The sequence below is a fragment of the Abrus precatorius genome, unplaced genomic scaffold (assembly GCF_003935025.1).
Source record: "Abrus precatorius isolate BTA unplaced genomic scaffold, Abrus_2018 Scaffold7, whole genome shotgun sequence".
Taxonomy (NCBI): domain Eukaryota; kingdom Viridiplantae; phylum Streptophyta; class Magnoliopsida; order Fabales; family Fabaceae; genus Abrus; species Abrus precatorius.
The window spans coordinates 17,561,795-17,576,306 of record NW_020874417.1 but is presented as its reverse complement, the minus strand read 5'-3'; the positions used below and the strand labels follow the sequence as shown (position 1 = coordinate 17,576,306).

Sequence of the window (14,512 nt, the reverse complement as noted above, 5' to 3'; positions counted from 1 at the left end):
TAGGACCAATTTGCCCTTTGGATGCTAGCCAAAAAGTCTTTCAGAAAAAAGCCCACTTAGCCTATATCCAGTAGTGTTACCCATCCTAATTTCAAAAGTAAAGAACCTTCTTTAGGTTCTAGGTTTAAATTTTGGCTGATGATCTTTAGGATTTGAGCAAGGAAAGTAATCTTAACCTTGATAATAACATAGGTAATGCTAAAGAGGCTGAGATTATCAATGAAGAACCAAAACCTCTGAGAAAACCTGATAAGAATCCTAATAAGGTCAGTGAGTCTAATAGACCTAAAAAAACTATTAAAGCCAAATTAACCCTAGAACTGGGAAACGGACTAAAGAGAAGACTAATAAGGGTCTGCCTGACCCTATACTTGAACCTTGCATGGCTCAAAAGAGCTCTGTTAAAGATACTCAAGAGGGCCAGATTATTTTGAAAATGATGTCTGAGTTTCAAAAATAGTTACAGAAAATTGGTATGATAGGACACTCTATTTAGGACCTCATTGGCCTAAATTCTTATTACCTTTTGAATACTCAGGGAGATTTGGATAGCTCTTACCTTGATAGACCCCTGATCCTCTCCTCTCTATGGAGTTAGACTTCTACCTTGAGAGGGACTTATTGAACCCTCAAGACCTACAAAGTTTATATGGTATTTAAATGGACCTCAACATCCTAAGGATGCAAGTACTCCTCACTCTTAGTCCTTATGAATTGACTTTTTTGGAACTATAGAATGGTAGGAAAAACCTTCCCTGAACTTATTAATGACTTGATCCTTATCTACAAATTAGATTTCATTTCTCTTTTTTAAACCAGAATTAATCTAGATAAAGTTATTCAAAAAATTAATTTGGATAGGTCTGAAAAAGTTGCACTAAAAGAAAAATAGTTATTTGGGACTGATTTTTGATTCACTAATAAAATAATTTTGATTGCTAAACTAATTAGTGACTAATTTTTTGATTGATATTATTGGGTCGCTAAAAGTATGGTGGCTAATGGTAAACAACGAATTTAGAGATTGATAATTTAGAGACTGAATTAGTGACCGAAATTAAAGAATGAATTTGTGACGGACTTTAGTTAGTGAATTAGTGACAAAGTTTAGAGACTGAAATAGTGATTGACTTTAGTCAAGGATTTAATAACTGATTTTAGAGACTAATTTAGTGATAAAATTAGTGACTGACTTTAAAGACGAATCTAGTGACTGACTTTAGAGACTGATTTAGAGATTGATTTTAGAGATTGATTTAATGATGAATTTTAGAGATTGATTTAGCAACCAATTTTAAAATTGATGTAAAGACTAATTTTTAGTGTCAAAATCGATCACTAATAATATAATATTAATTTTAAAATATGTGAACTAATTAATCATCATTGAACTTGATAGGCACAAATATATTATCAATAATAATCACTATTTCAGATATGATGAACATCTTTTAGTATACACGATAATACATAATAAATTTAAAAAACACAATACAAATTGATAAAGTCTCTTATTTCATACACACTAAGTAAGTCTTCAACTTAATACATAGTAGAAAAGAATATGTCAAGTAATATAAGATAATAGACATTAAATATTTTATTCTGATTCTGACTCATTATTTGTTACTTCTTCACAAATAGATTGCATTGATTGTAAACCAAAAGGTTAAAAGTCTATCTTTTCCATCATTTTTTTTTGTAACAATTGATTATTCAATTGGATATCTCTCTCAGTATTTGCCACCCTATTACAAAGGTCATCCTTTTCAGTTTGAACTTCTACTAATTTTTTTTTAATTCTTGAAATTTCTCTCTTCGTACCCACTTGGACGATAAAGAACTTGAACCATGATAAAAAGGTCTCTCAGCTACCTCAGTGGACTCCAATTCAAGGCCATATACTCTTCCTTTTTTTTGTTCTAGCTACATCATGTCACACATCTAACTCTCTTGGTGGAGGGGTTCCTGGAAAAAATGATAATTATGTTGCTTCGTCCCATGTGTGTATAAATTCTGCCTATTAGAAACAATAATATAAGATAAAAACATTAAAAGCATACAATAAACACAATTTTGAATTACAAAAAAGTGTGACTTACATCTATATGCGCAGATTTCTTATCCACTCATGTCTTATCCTCCTTATGTTGGTGTATGTGACAAAATAACTATAATAGAGTAGGAGCATTTCCAATTAAATTTGTCTAAGACAAATACAATAACACATATTAATACAAAGTGTGTATAGACATAAAATACAAATTATTATATGATACAAAACAAATTTTATAATAAAGTTTAAAAGTACAATGACAAAACTTAATTAAACTAGCTCTATGTTGAGAAGTGGTAATGGAACCACTAGTGTGGAATGACCCTCCAAATCCTGCACAATCAGATGCTCAGTTTGTTAAGAGACAAACTTAACCAAATTAGCACGGACCTTGTTAAGAGAATTTTTTAATAATAATGCATCACGCATTTCAAAATTTCTTTTTGTCCATCTGTCGTCTAGCAGACAAATAAAATTTTTTCTCTATTATAATAAAATATGAACAATGAATTAGAACAAATACAAACATCAAATTTAAAACATAACAATTTATATAAGACACTTAGCATAAACTCTGCAAACCATATGTCTCTTATCAAAGATGACACCTTACATGATGGCCATGGATCAGTGTAATGACTTTTGAAGATATCAGTTATACCATTAGCTGCAAGGTGCGAAGGTAAGAATTTGCAATAAATATTATATAAAAATAGTTACAAGTTTATTCAATAATTGGAATAATTTAAAAGTTAACATTTACCATTGCCCATCAAGGTATAAAATTATCTTGGTACTACTATTTTGCATCTCTGATACATCATGAGTTTCACTTGATCCAGGTGCAAGTTTCCCATGTGTTGAAGGGATAAAAGATTGAAAACTATGTGAAGAATTTTGTGTTTGTGAGACTCCATGAGTAGATGCACTAAAAGTAAATGTTTACAAGAAAGGTGGAGTGATTGGAGATGTCCTAGAAGATAAAATAGTAGTAGGAGAGACAACAAGTGATGAAATTGATAGAAAAGTAGTGGGAGCAATATTTATTGGTAGTCATCTTGGTTATTTTGTTGGATGACCTTTTGAAGATTTTGCTTTATCTCAATCTTTGTCTGACATCCATAAGTAACACAAAAAGAAATATTATCAAAAACATTTATAATATAATGAAATTATTAATGAAAGTAAAATACAATAAGAATAAAAATCTCTTACATTTTAAGAAATGAAAACAAAAATATAAACATTATGTATCATAATTGTCATATTCACTATCATTTCTATCATTGCTATTAGCTCCAAAACTTGACTCCTCATCATTAGATTTATACTGATTAGTAGAATTAGAGCAATTTTTGCAATCATCTTCAAAGTCATCTTATTCTTTGTCCTCTTCTATGTCATCTTCTTCCATATTACCATTGTTATTCATATCAATGTTAATTGCTACTTTCTCATATTCACCTTCTTCATCTATTAATTGGTCAAGTAGTTCATCATTAAATACAAAATTCACATTTGTTGTTGTATTTCAAAATGCAACTTCTAATGTATATCGATCATCAACAGTGCCTCTTAGCTTGGTTTTAATGACAACCCACCAATCAACTTTGTCCTTTATTTTTTTAGGATAAGGTACAAAATATACTTGTATTGCATTTGTTGCAAGTATAAATGGATCATATTTTAAATACCTTTTAGAATGATGAACCTCCATAATAACATATTCTTTATGTACCTTCATACCACGATTTATCACAGCATCAAACCATTTACAATTAAATAAACTAATTGTTTGGTTGGTTCTCCTGGATATTCGAGTTGCATGATCTCTTTGATGACACCATAATAATAGCTTTCATCATCTTCGTCATCACTCTTAACATAAATTCTAGAATTTATAGTTTCCTTTCAGACACTTCATTCTTTTGTATGAAACTTTAAACTATTGACAAAGTAAGTAGGCCAAGTATGAACCTTTCTCTTAGAACCCCATGCCAAGTGGTGCAAAAATTGATTGTATACAAGTTATCTCTATTATGGACCTAAATCATTGACAAAACTTGGAACTTATTATATTAATCATTAATATAGATGATAATAACAACGGCAACAAAAAGACATTTACATATATTTGAAACCAAATTGGAAATTCAGATGCAATTATACCATCAACATTTGTTCAAGAGATACTTGGAATAACAGCTTGTATATGATCCACAGAGTATCTACCATTGATTATAATAATAATATAAAATGTTAAATTATATAAAATTTAAAGAATTAAATAAAGTACAATTTCAATTATTTACTGAATATATGGTTGAACTTCTTCATAATTCAATAGGATATGTAAATATGCAGCAAGTAATTCCTTATTATTTAAGTATCGACTTGTGCAAGTACCAGCTAAATGACTAGAATAATTGAAAATTGATAAGGTTTTTTTCGAATGCATCATCTTTACCTCCATCATCATTCCCAAAAACTTTATTTCTCAGTGATTTCACATGAGATTCAAAATAATATGAACAAAAGTGAGAAGTCTCTTGATATAGATATGCTTCACAAATAGATCCTTCCACATGCAATTTGTTTTTAACCATTCGTTTAAGCTTATTTAAATACCTAAAATAACATCATAACATTACATCAAGATTAAATAATATAAAAATTTTACAAAGTTGGTTATGTAAAAATTTATCTCTCAAATGGATACATCCATCGATATTGAACAAGATATCTTACTCTTGCTTCATAAGGTAGGTGAATTGATGAATGTTCCATGGAGTTAAAGAAGCCAAATGGAAAGATTCTTTCTAGTTTATATGTTGTAATGATGATATTTTGTTCCATCAACAACAAATCATCCACTCGTAATACTATTGAGCACAAATCCTTAAAAAATTTACTTAGCTTAGCTATAGGTTTCCACAATTGATATGGTAATGCACTAAAAGCATTTGGTAACAAACGCTTTATAAATACATGACAATCATGACTTTTCATTCCAAATAGTTTTTCTTCTTTTATATTTACACATCTATGCAAATTTGAAGCATATTCATTAGAAATTTTCAAGTCATTCACCCACTTACATTCAACCCTTCTGTTGTCCTTGGACAAAGTGAATTTTGCTTTAGGCTTAACAATGTTTCCATCTAGAAGTTCTTGTAATTCTAATTATTTTCGCTAACAATACTTCTTCAAATCTATTCTTGCTTTAATATTATATTTGGCCTTGTCTTTGATGTCCATCACTGTATTAAAGATATTATCAAACACAATTTTCCTTAATATGCATTACATCAAGATTATGCCTTATTATGCTGATATTCCAATATGACAAGTCCCAAAAGATACTTTGTTTTGTCTAATTATGAGTTTTACCATAACCACCACATACACAAGGATTAACCTGAGCTATTTTTGGAAGATGAGCAACTTCTTCCCACACATTATCCCTAGACAACCTATGTGGAGGTTGAGATTTTTTAACTCGATTTTTATAACATGCATTACTATTTCTTTTATATACATAATCTATAGCTAAAAAATTGATAATGAGAATCAAACCATGGACATTTACCACTTTTATCTAATAAAAAAACTTTTGATTAATTCATACAATATGAATATGCTAATCTTTCTGACGTACTCCAACCTGACAACATTCCATATGCAGAAAAATCATTGATAATCCACATTAATGCAGCTTTCATGATAAAATTTTATTTCTTTGAAATATCATATACCAACACACCTTCATTCCATAACAATTTTAACTTATCTATCAATGGTTGCAAATACACATTTATTTTACCTTTCAGATTATTTGGCCTAAGAATAGTCAAAGTTAAAAACATATAGGGAATTGTCATGCATAATTCTGGAGGAAGATTGTAATGGGTGACAATTATTGGCCAACATGAATAAGGTGATGCATATTAACTATACTATGTAAAACCATCAACACATAAACCTAATCTTACATTTCTTGGTTTAACTACAAAATCAGGATATGTTTGATCTAAATGTTTCCAAGCTTTTCCATCAGATGGATGACATAATACTCTTGTTGCTCATCTATTTTCATAATGCCAACTCATATGCAGGGCAGAACTCATTGAGACATACAACCTTTTAAGTTTAGGAATAAGAGGTAAGTAATTCATTCTTTTGACACGTACTTCTTTGTATTTTTTCCTACCAACCTTTGTCTTCTTGTAACAAGGACTTTGAAAAAATTTGCATTGTTTTAATTCCATATCTTCATCAGTGTAGAATAACATATAACCCTCAAAACAACAATCTATTTTTTTTCTTGCAGTAAGACAGTTTTTAAACAATTTTCTTTGTCCTATAATAACATTTAGAAATAAGGTTATTTGCAGGGTGTGTGTCTTTCATAAGAGCCACTGTTTGATTAAAAGATCATTGGAAAATATTTCTTTCTAATTTAATTGTCAATAACCTAACAACAACAAATAATTCAGTATGATCATTACATCCTGTGTTGTAGTAGATCATAGAAATTTTTAGCATCAATATTAAGAGACTCATTAACTTCTTCATTGTAATGCATTTGATACCTTGAACCAACAACTTCGTAAATCATGCTTTCAAATCTACTAAAGTGTTTATAATGACCATCTTCCACATTGTTTGTAGTGTAAGGATGAGTGTTAAATACTTGACATAAAGTTGGGTCAATACCAATAATTTGGTATAAATCCCTTTTGATAAATAGGAACTTTAACTTCTTCAAGATATAATAACTTTAGATTTTTACATTTACAACAAGGACATATAATATTTCCATTGGACAAATATGCCTGTTGACATGCAAAAGACACAAATTCAGCCACCCCATTTAAAAATGCATTAGTATATCTCTTTCGTCTTGGTAGAAGCCTATTATACATCTAACTAGATGTTTGTGAATGTCCATATTCTATCATATAATCAAGCACAATCATGATATTATAATAAACATATTTGATAAACACATTTTTCACTATACCAAATAAAGTTAAAGTTGATATTATAACTAACCTTTTAGAACAACCTCCTCACTATAATATGATGCAATTCTTAAGCTTCCTTTTAAGTTCTATCAAAACTTGAAGTGCTATCTCAAAAACACAAAATAATTATATCAAATAACCATGCATTTAGTAACAAAAAATCAAAGTTATCTACACATATTTGTAAACTTGAAATTCTATTTAATTAATATTTATTTTTATTTAATTTAGATGATGTCATTGTATCTTTGTTGCTGAATTGTAAAAAAATGTAACCCATAAGAACTAATATGAACATTACATCAAGTTATTTTCATAATTTCCTGTACAACTATTATTGTTTTTAGTTTTAAAATAAACTATATTCATTTTTTATGGATTACATGAATCAAGCTTGTTGGACAACAAAAGAAAATCTACATGTTTTAATATATGGGATTACAAACATCAAGGAATACCATTTTTTGTATACTTAATCACTTTCTTTAATATTAAATAATGTGAGATTATTTTTAACTCTAGACCATGTTAAAGTAAAAATATAAATGATAAATTTTACAGGTCACTAAAATTCCAGAATAGGAAACTGAAAAAAATAAAAAGATTTTAGAAGGTTAAAAAAATCTCTTAACTTTTTTTTTCATATTTAATTAACTTCCAGACAAGTTTAGTGATTACTAACTCCTTTATTCCTTAACATGAAATTCAAACAAAGCCTTATAATTAATTTAATATTTACTTTTATATTTTTTATGTAATACTTTAAAAAGTAATAATTAAATAGAAAAAGTATTTACATAATTATATATTGATATTTTAATTTTAATTTTAATTTTAATTTTATTCCTAATATTTCTACTTATCTTTTATATATTTTTTAATTGTTAAATAAAATAAATTTCAATGTATTATATGAATTAAAGATAATAAAGGCAAAGTTTTGTCATCTTATGTCCAATGGTTACTATAAATACGCAACAGGGACTTTCCTTCACCCTATTATTGTGAGTCCTTCTCATTCTTGTACAGAAGTCATGGTAGATTCCATGAAATTTGTGGCTTCTCTTCCTCAACCGGTCTTTACCTTACCCACTGTGACACAATTAGATAAAATGCTGACATCAGAAGACTAAAAAATGCTGTTAGCATTCTTTTCAGCAGACCATGATCGTTGTATCAAAAGAGATGATTTATCTCCTAGGTTGCTAGCGAGTGCATACACCACTTTGGTAGATCTACTCCGCTATCTCAAAAAAATGACGTTAATCACTGTAATTGATTATCACTTCACTACAGTGAAGGAGTATGTATCTGATCTACGATTCTTCGGTTTCAACGGAGCATGGTTGGACAGTCTAGAGAGAGTTATTGATTCCAACAAAGAGAACGACTACCTTTCTCTTGTGAAAGAAACTAACTCAGAAATTATACTTACCTATAGAGTGGAGGTACTTTTTATTTGACTTATATTTTATTCAACTAATCTTATCTTTATTTGCATACATATGTTAAGGTACTTTAAGAATAATATCTTCATTTTTTACTTTTTAACTTTTTTATGATTTTTGAATTTCTTTTTCTAACACTATATTCATTTTTTATGGATTACATGAATCAAGCTTGTTGAATAACAAAAGATGATTTATATTTTAAAGAATATATATAAAATATATAAGAAAAGTTTTGAAGTCAATATATTTATAAAATTATTTACATTAAATCCCTCATCGCAAAGTAAATGAAATATGTAAAAATAAATAAATAAATAATATCTTAAAAAAACATTTTAATATTTCAAAAGTAAAATAAATATAATTTGACAGATATTATACTAATTTAATAATAATTACTTTTTATAATCATGTGATTATATTTTATATTTAAATGAAGAAATTCAAGTATTAATTATTTTATTAGTTTTCAAAATAAGTAAATTGAAAAAATAATCACCGATCAAAATTAATATGAAAGAATAATTTCAAAGAATCTCTGTCTTCTCTTGATAATTTTTTACATATTTTATAAAGTAAGTATTGACTAAAAAGTATATGCATTTAATTCTAAATTAACATTTTATATTCTCCTGCGTTTTAGTTTTATAAAAAAAATTTAATTAAAGGCATTTAAAATATTTATATTTTTAAATAATAAATACATACACCTTTCCATTAAGAATTAATCTTCTTACATGCTTTACAAATTAAAGTGTATGCATTAATTATAAAATAACTTTTATATCTCGCATTCTTGATCCTCTAACTTTTTATCTCTATAAATTTCTTAATTGTTAAATAAATAAAATAGCTAATATATTGTATACTTTAAAGAAAAGAAATTTATAATTTTTTTATTTCACGTCCACTTACTGTATCAGCCTCATTGGGGAAGAGACCAATCATTTGACAAAATGCTGACAAAGGAGCAGTCAGTAAAAAAGTAAATTGGCTTCCATTACTTGAATTTACATCAGATGGATTCTTGAAATCGGTCCTAAAGGTGAAAGAAATAGAGCTGCTGGTTCTCCCCTTTCAGCACCATTAACCTGCAATAATTTATTACGCAAACAATCAATCAAGGCATGTGAATGTAAATAACATGGGTCAATCAATCAACAAGCCTAAAAAAGACAGAATATTTTAATTCCTATCAGTTCCAATATACATCCAACATGGACAAGCTAACAAGCAAAAATTCTATAATGATTGCCTTACACAAAAATCTATCACAGAATCATTGTAACCCAGAAAGATGCCGTGTTTATCATTGTTTTTGTAACTACACTTGGATTGTTGACAACACCATTTGACAATTTATGGCTTTTTCTTTCCGCCTTCAACTCTGTCCTCGGATCAAATTCTGCTTTCAGGTTCAATTGTTGAAGAAATTCAACGAGGCGGGGTTTCCCATAGTTTGTGAGTTAAAATTCATTTTGAAATGTTATCACCAGATTAGACTAAATAAACTAATTACAAATGTCACCGTGCCATTAAAAAGTAAAATAAAATTTAAGGAATATACAGAACAGCTCTACTTAACAAAGTTTTTAGGCAAATCATTCACAAGTTTTGACAAACCTGCCTTGAATGCATGGCTGTTACTTATCACTGTCAATAATACTCAAGAAAAGTGGTTTCCGGGTGAAGGGGATAAGATCGCCAGGATAGATTTTACTTGAACCTCATAAATCAAATGAAGCATATGTAAGTGCACCTACAACAAAGTACTTGTTTCTTCTATAAAATTTAATTAAAACTAACACTAAAAAGGCCTAATCAAATATTATATTTTTGTAACAATTCCAGGAACAATCTGAATAGAAATTTGACATAGAACAAACTCCAAATCTTTTTTTCAATCTTCTTAAATCTTCAAATTTGAGTGATTTGGTAAAAATATCCACAACTTAATCTTAAGTCGTCCAAAAAATCAGCTTCACTTCTTTCTTAGCAATGCATTCTCTAATGAAATGATATCTCGTATCTATATGCTTACTTCGCTCATGAAACACAGAAATCTTGGCAAGCTCTTGTGCAGATTTATTATCAATGTGAATTTTAGTACTCTTCTTCTAATTCAAACAAATTTCCTTCAACAATCTTCTAAGTCAAATAGCATGACAGGTGCAAGAGGTTGTAGCGACATATTCAGCCTTACAAGTAGAAAGTATGACAATATGTTATTTTTTAGAATTTCAAGAAAAAGCACAATAACCAATGAACAACACAAATCCAGTAATGCTCTTTCTATCATCAACATCACCCTCACTATCACAGAATCTACAAGCTTGAAGTCATTACAAAGAGAATAAAATAATCCAAAATTAATTGTACCTCTCTAATAGTAAAGAATTCTCTTTGCAACTTTTAAGTGAGTAGAGGTGGGAGCTTCCATGAAACAACTCACAACTCCAATTGCATACAAAATATCAGGCCTTGTACTTGTTAAGTACATCAAGCTTCCCACTAGGCTCTTGAAGACCGTGAGGTCTATCTTCTCTCCATCATCAAACTTTGACAATTTTAATCCACCTTCCATGGGTGTGCTCACAGGAATGCAATCAAACATCTTAAACTTTTTTCAAAATTTCCTTTGTATACCTCTCTTGTGAGACAAAAATACCATTCTTCATTTGCTTTACCTCTAATTCCAATTCCAGGTAATAGGACATAAGTCCCATATCTGTTATCTAAAATTTATAAGACATAACTTTCTTGATATCTTCAAATAAAAATGGATTATTGCCAGTAAAGATAAGATTATTCACATAAAGGAAAACAAACAAAACATCACAATTATCAAAAGCTTTAACATAAAGGGCATACTTATGTTGACAACGGAGAAATCCATTGTCTTGAAAGTATTTATCAATGCGACTATTGTATGCCCTCGATACTTGCTTTAATTCATACAACGCCTTCTTCAGCTTCAAGACCGTTTATTTTTGTCCCTTGACTATAAAGCCCATTGGTTGTTCATCATAGACATTTTCTTCGAGATAACCATTCAAAAAATCTGATTTGACATCAAGTTGAAAAATTTTTCATTTCATTTGAGCTGCCAAGAAAATAAGAAGAAGAATTGTCTCCATGCGAGCAAACCGATGCAAACACTTCATCATAATCAACTCCATGTTGTTGTCTATAGCCTTTAGCAATGAGCCTTGCTTTGTATCTTTCTAGCTCTCCATTAACATTAACACCCATTTTACTCCAATTGCTTCATGATTCTTGGGAAGATTTAATAGTTTCTAAGTGTCATTTTTTCAATGGTTTTAATTTCTTCCTCTATGGCTTTTCTCCACCTTTGGTTCTTCATAGCTTCATCAAAATTCATAGGTTCACTGTTAACAAATAAACAAAACAAATCATTTATCATTTCAGTTTTATCATATATTTCTTGGAGACTTTTCATTTTTCTTGGCCTTTCACTGAAACTCTCTTCAGAAGATGATGAGATTTCATGAGTTGGTGAAAGAGGTGGAGTAGAAAACTCATTCGGTGGTTGGCCTCTTTCTTGATCTCCTTCTTCAAAGTATGGAAAAAAAAATCATAAGTGTTGTCTTCTTCCTTCTCCCAGTTTCAAGCTTCTTCTTCATCAAATTCAATGTTTCGACTCACTATTATTTTGCTAGTACTTGGGTTGTACAGCTTGTAGCTTTTTGAATTTGCATCATAGCCAATGAACACATACTTTATATTATGATCATCTAGCTTTGATCTTCCTTACATGAGCATATGCAATGCTCCCAAAGACTCTAATATGGTCAACTTTTGGCTTCACTCCACTCCATGCTTCTTGTGGTATTTGATCTTTAACATTTCTTGTAGGAGAGCGGTCAGATAAATAAACTGTAGAAGTAACAGCTTTGGCCCAAAATTCCTTAGGCATATTTTTAGCTTTTAACATATATTTTACCATATTCAAAACAATTTTATTTTTTCTCTCTGCTACCTAGGGAGTTCTAAAAACCGTTAGAAGGTGACGAATTTCATGTTTTTCACAAATTCATTAAATTCCTTTTATGTGAATTTGCGACCTCTATTAAATCGTAGAGCTTTGATTACATAACCACTCTCTTTTTCTACAAGTGCTTTAAAATTTTTAAAAGCTACAAATGCTTTAGAAAAAGAAAAAAAACTCAAGTCTTCCTACTAAAATCATCAATAAAGAGCAAAAAATATTTATTTTTACCAAATGAGGCAGGATCAATTGGACTACATACATTGGTGTGAACAAGTTGGAGCGGCTCTTTTGCTCTTGATTCAGCTTCTTTTGGAAAACTCCTCCTTGCATGCTTGCTGACATGCTTCACACAATTGATTGGGATGGTTAATGGAAAGCATCCATCTCACCATCTTCTCATCTCCTATAGCCTTGAGTGCACCAAAGTTTAAGTTTCTAAATCTCTTATGCCAATATCATGATTCATTTTTCATGCTAGTCTTCAAACATTTAGCTTCAATGGTCTCAATGTTTAAAATAAAAACACTTGGCAATCAAGTTAGAATTTTGATCTCTAAGACAAATAACAATCTTTCATAAGGATTTCATATCTCATTTCAACAAGTTGTCCCATACTTAAAATATTACGTTTTAGTTTAGGAACGTAATAAACATCGATGATCAGTTTATAAGTACCATTTTTTAAAGAAATTAAAATGATACCTTTTTCCTGGATTTGCACCTTGCTTCGAAGAAAGCATTCCCTTTCACCTTCTCTTCAATCTCCACAAACTTTTTCCTATAACCACACGTGATTACTTGCTCCATTGTCAAGATACCATAAGCATTTATCACTCTTCTCTTCATTGTTAAGTGCTAGCAACAATGTTGACTTTTCATCTTTTTCTTTCTCTCCAATAAGGTTGGCCTTCTCCTCAACATTTGTTCCACACTCCCAAGAGTAATGACTATATTTGTGGCAATTGAAGCATTCAACATTAGATTTATCATACATTCTTTTATTTGGCCTACCAAAATTGCCTCTGCCTCTTCCTCTTTCACGACCTCTAGTAGGTTGATAATCATCTCTATTGTTAAAATTATCACAATCTCTTCTTCCTTCTTTTCCTTGGTCACGACCATGTACTCGTTGATTTTTTTCTCCTCCACTTTCTTTTAAAGAGACTTTGGTTTTAAGGACTTGCTTCAAAGGCTCCTCTTGTCTTCGATTAAATCTCTCTTCATAGGCTTGAAGCGAACCCATCAACTGGTCAACAAATATTGAGTCTAAATCTTTTGACCTTTCAATAGCACAAACCACATAATCAAACTTTGTGGTTAAAAAGCAAAGTGTTTTTTCTACTATGTGAACATCCTCCACCTTTTCTCCACATCGCTTCATTTGGCTTACAACAACCATTACTTTATTACCAAAATTTGAAATAGGCTCAAATTCCTTCATACGCAAGAATTCAAACTCTCCTCATAGAATTTGTAAACGCACCTTTTTTACCTTGTCAAGCCCTTCAAGGTTCATTTTTAAAATCTTCCAAGCTTCTTTGGAGGTGGTTGCATTAGACACTACCTCAAACATGGTTTCATCTAAACCTTGATGGATAAATGCAAGTGCTTGTTGATCCTTCTTGTTTTGCTTTGTCAAAGTATCTTTCCCATTTTGTGACAAAATAGCCTTATTTTGAGGCTTATTATAACATTTCTCTACAATCTCCCAAGCATCTTGAGACCCTAGTAAGGCTTTCATGCATCGACACCAATTATCATAATTTTATCTAGTGAGACGTGAAATTTAAAACATATTTAAGCCATTATTTGCCATCTCTCAACTCTCAAAGTGTTTCACTCAACTCTCAAGGCGTTTATCTTAACTCTCAAGATTGAACCGAGCTCTGATACCACTTTGTTAGAGGAAAACAAGAGAATAATAATAATAGGAGGATTTTATTATTTTATATTTCCAAATACATGA

At 29.9% G+C, this 14,512-nt stretch overlaps 1 protein-coding gene across 1 annotated transcript; it reads right to left on the bottom strand.

Annotated features, from left to right (window-relative positions):
• Positions 1-13,324: 13,324 nt before the first annotated feature.
• On the bottom strand, positions 13,325-14,287 carry LOC113871576. Its single transcript, XM_027508667.1, has 2 exons — positions 14,039-14,287; positions 13,325-13,981 (listed from the first exon to the last, which is right to left on the bottom strand). The coding sequence occupies exons 1-2, from the start codon at positions 14,285-14,287 to the stop codon at positions 13,325-13,327; spliced, it is 906 nt and encodes a 301-aa protein (XP_027364468.1).
• Positions 14,288-14,512: the final 225 nt, after the last annotated feature.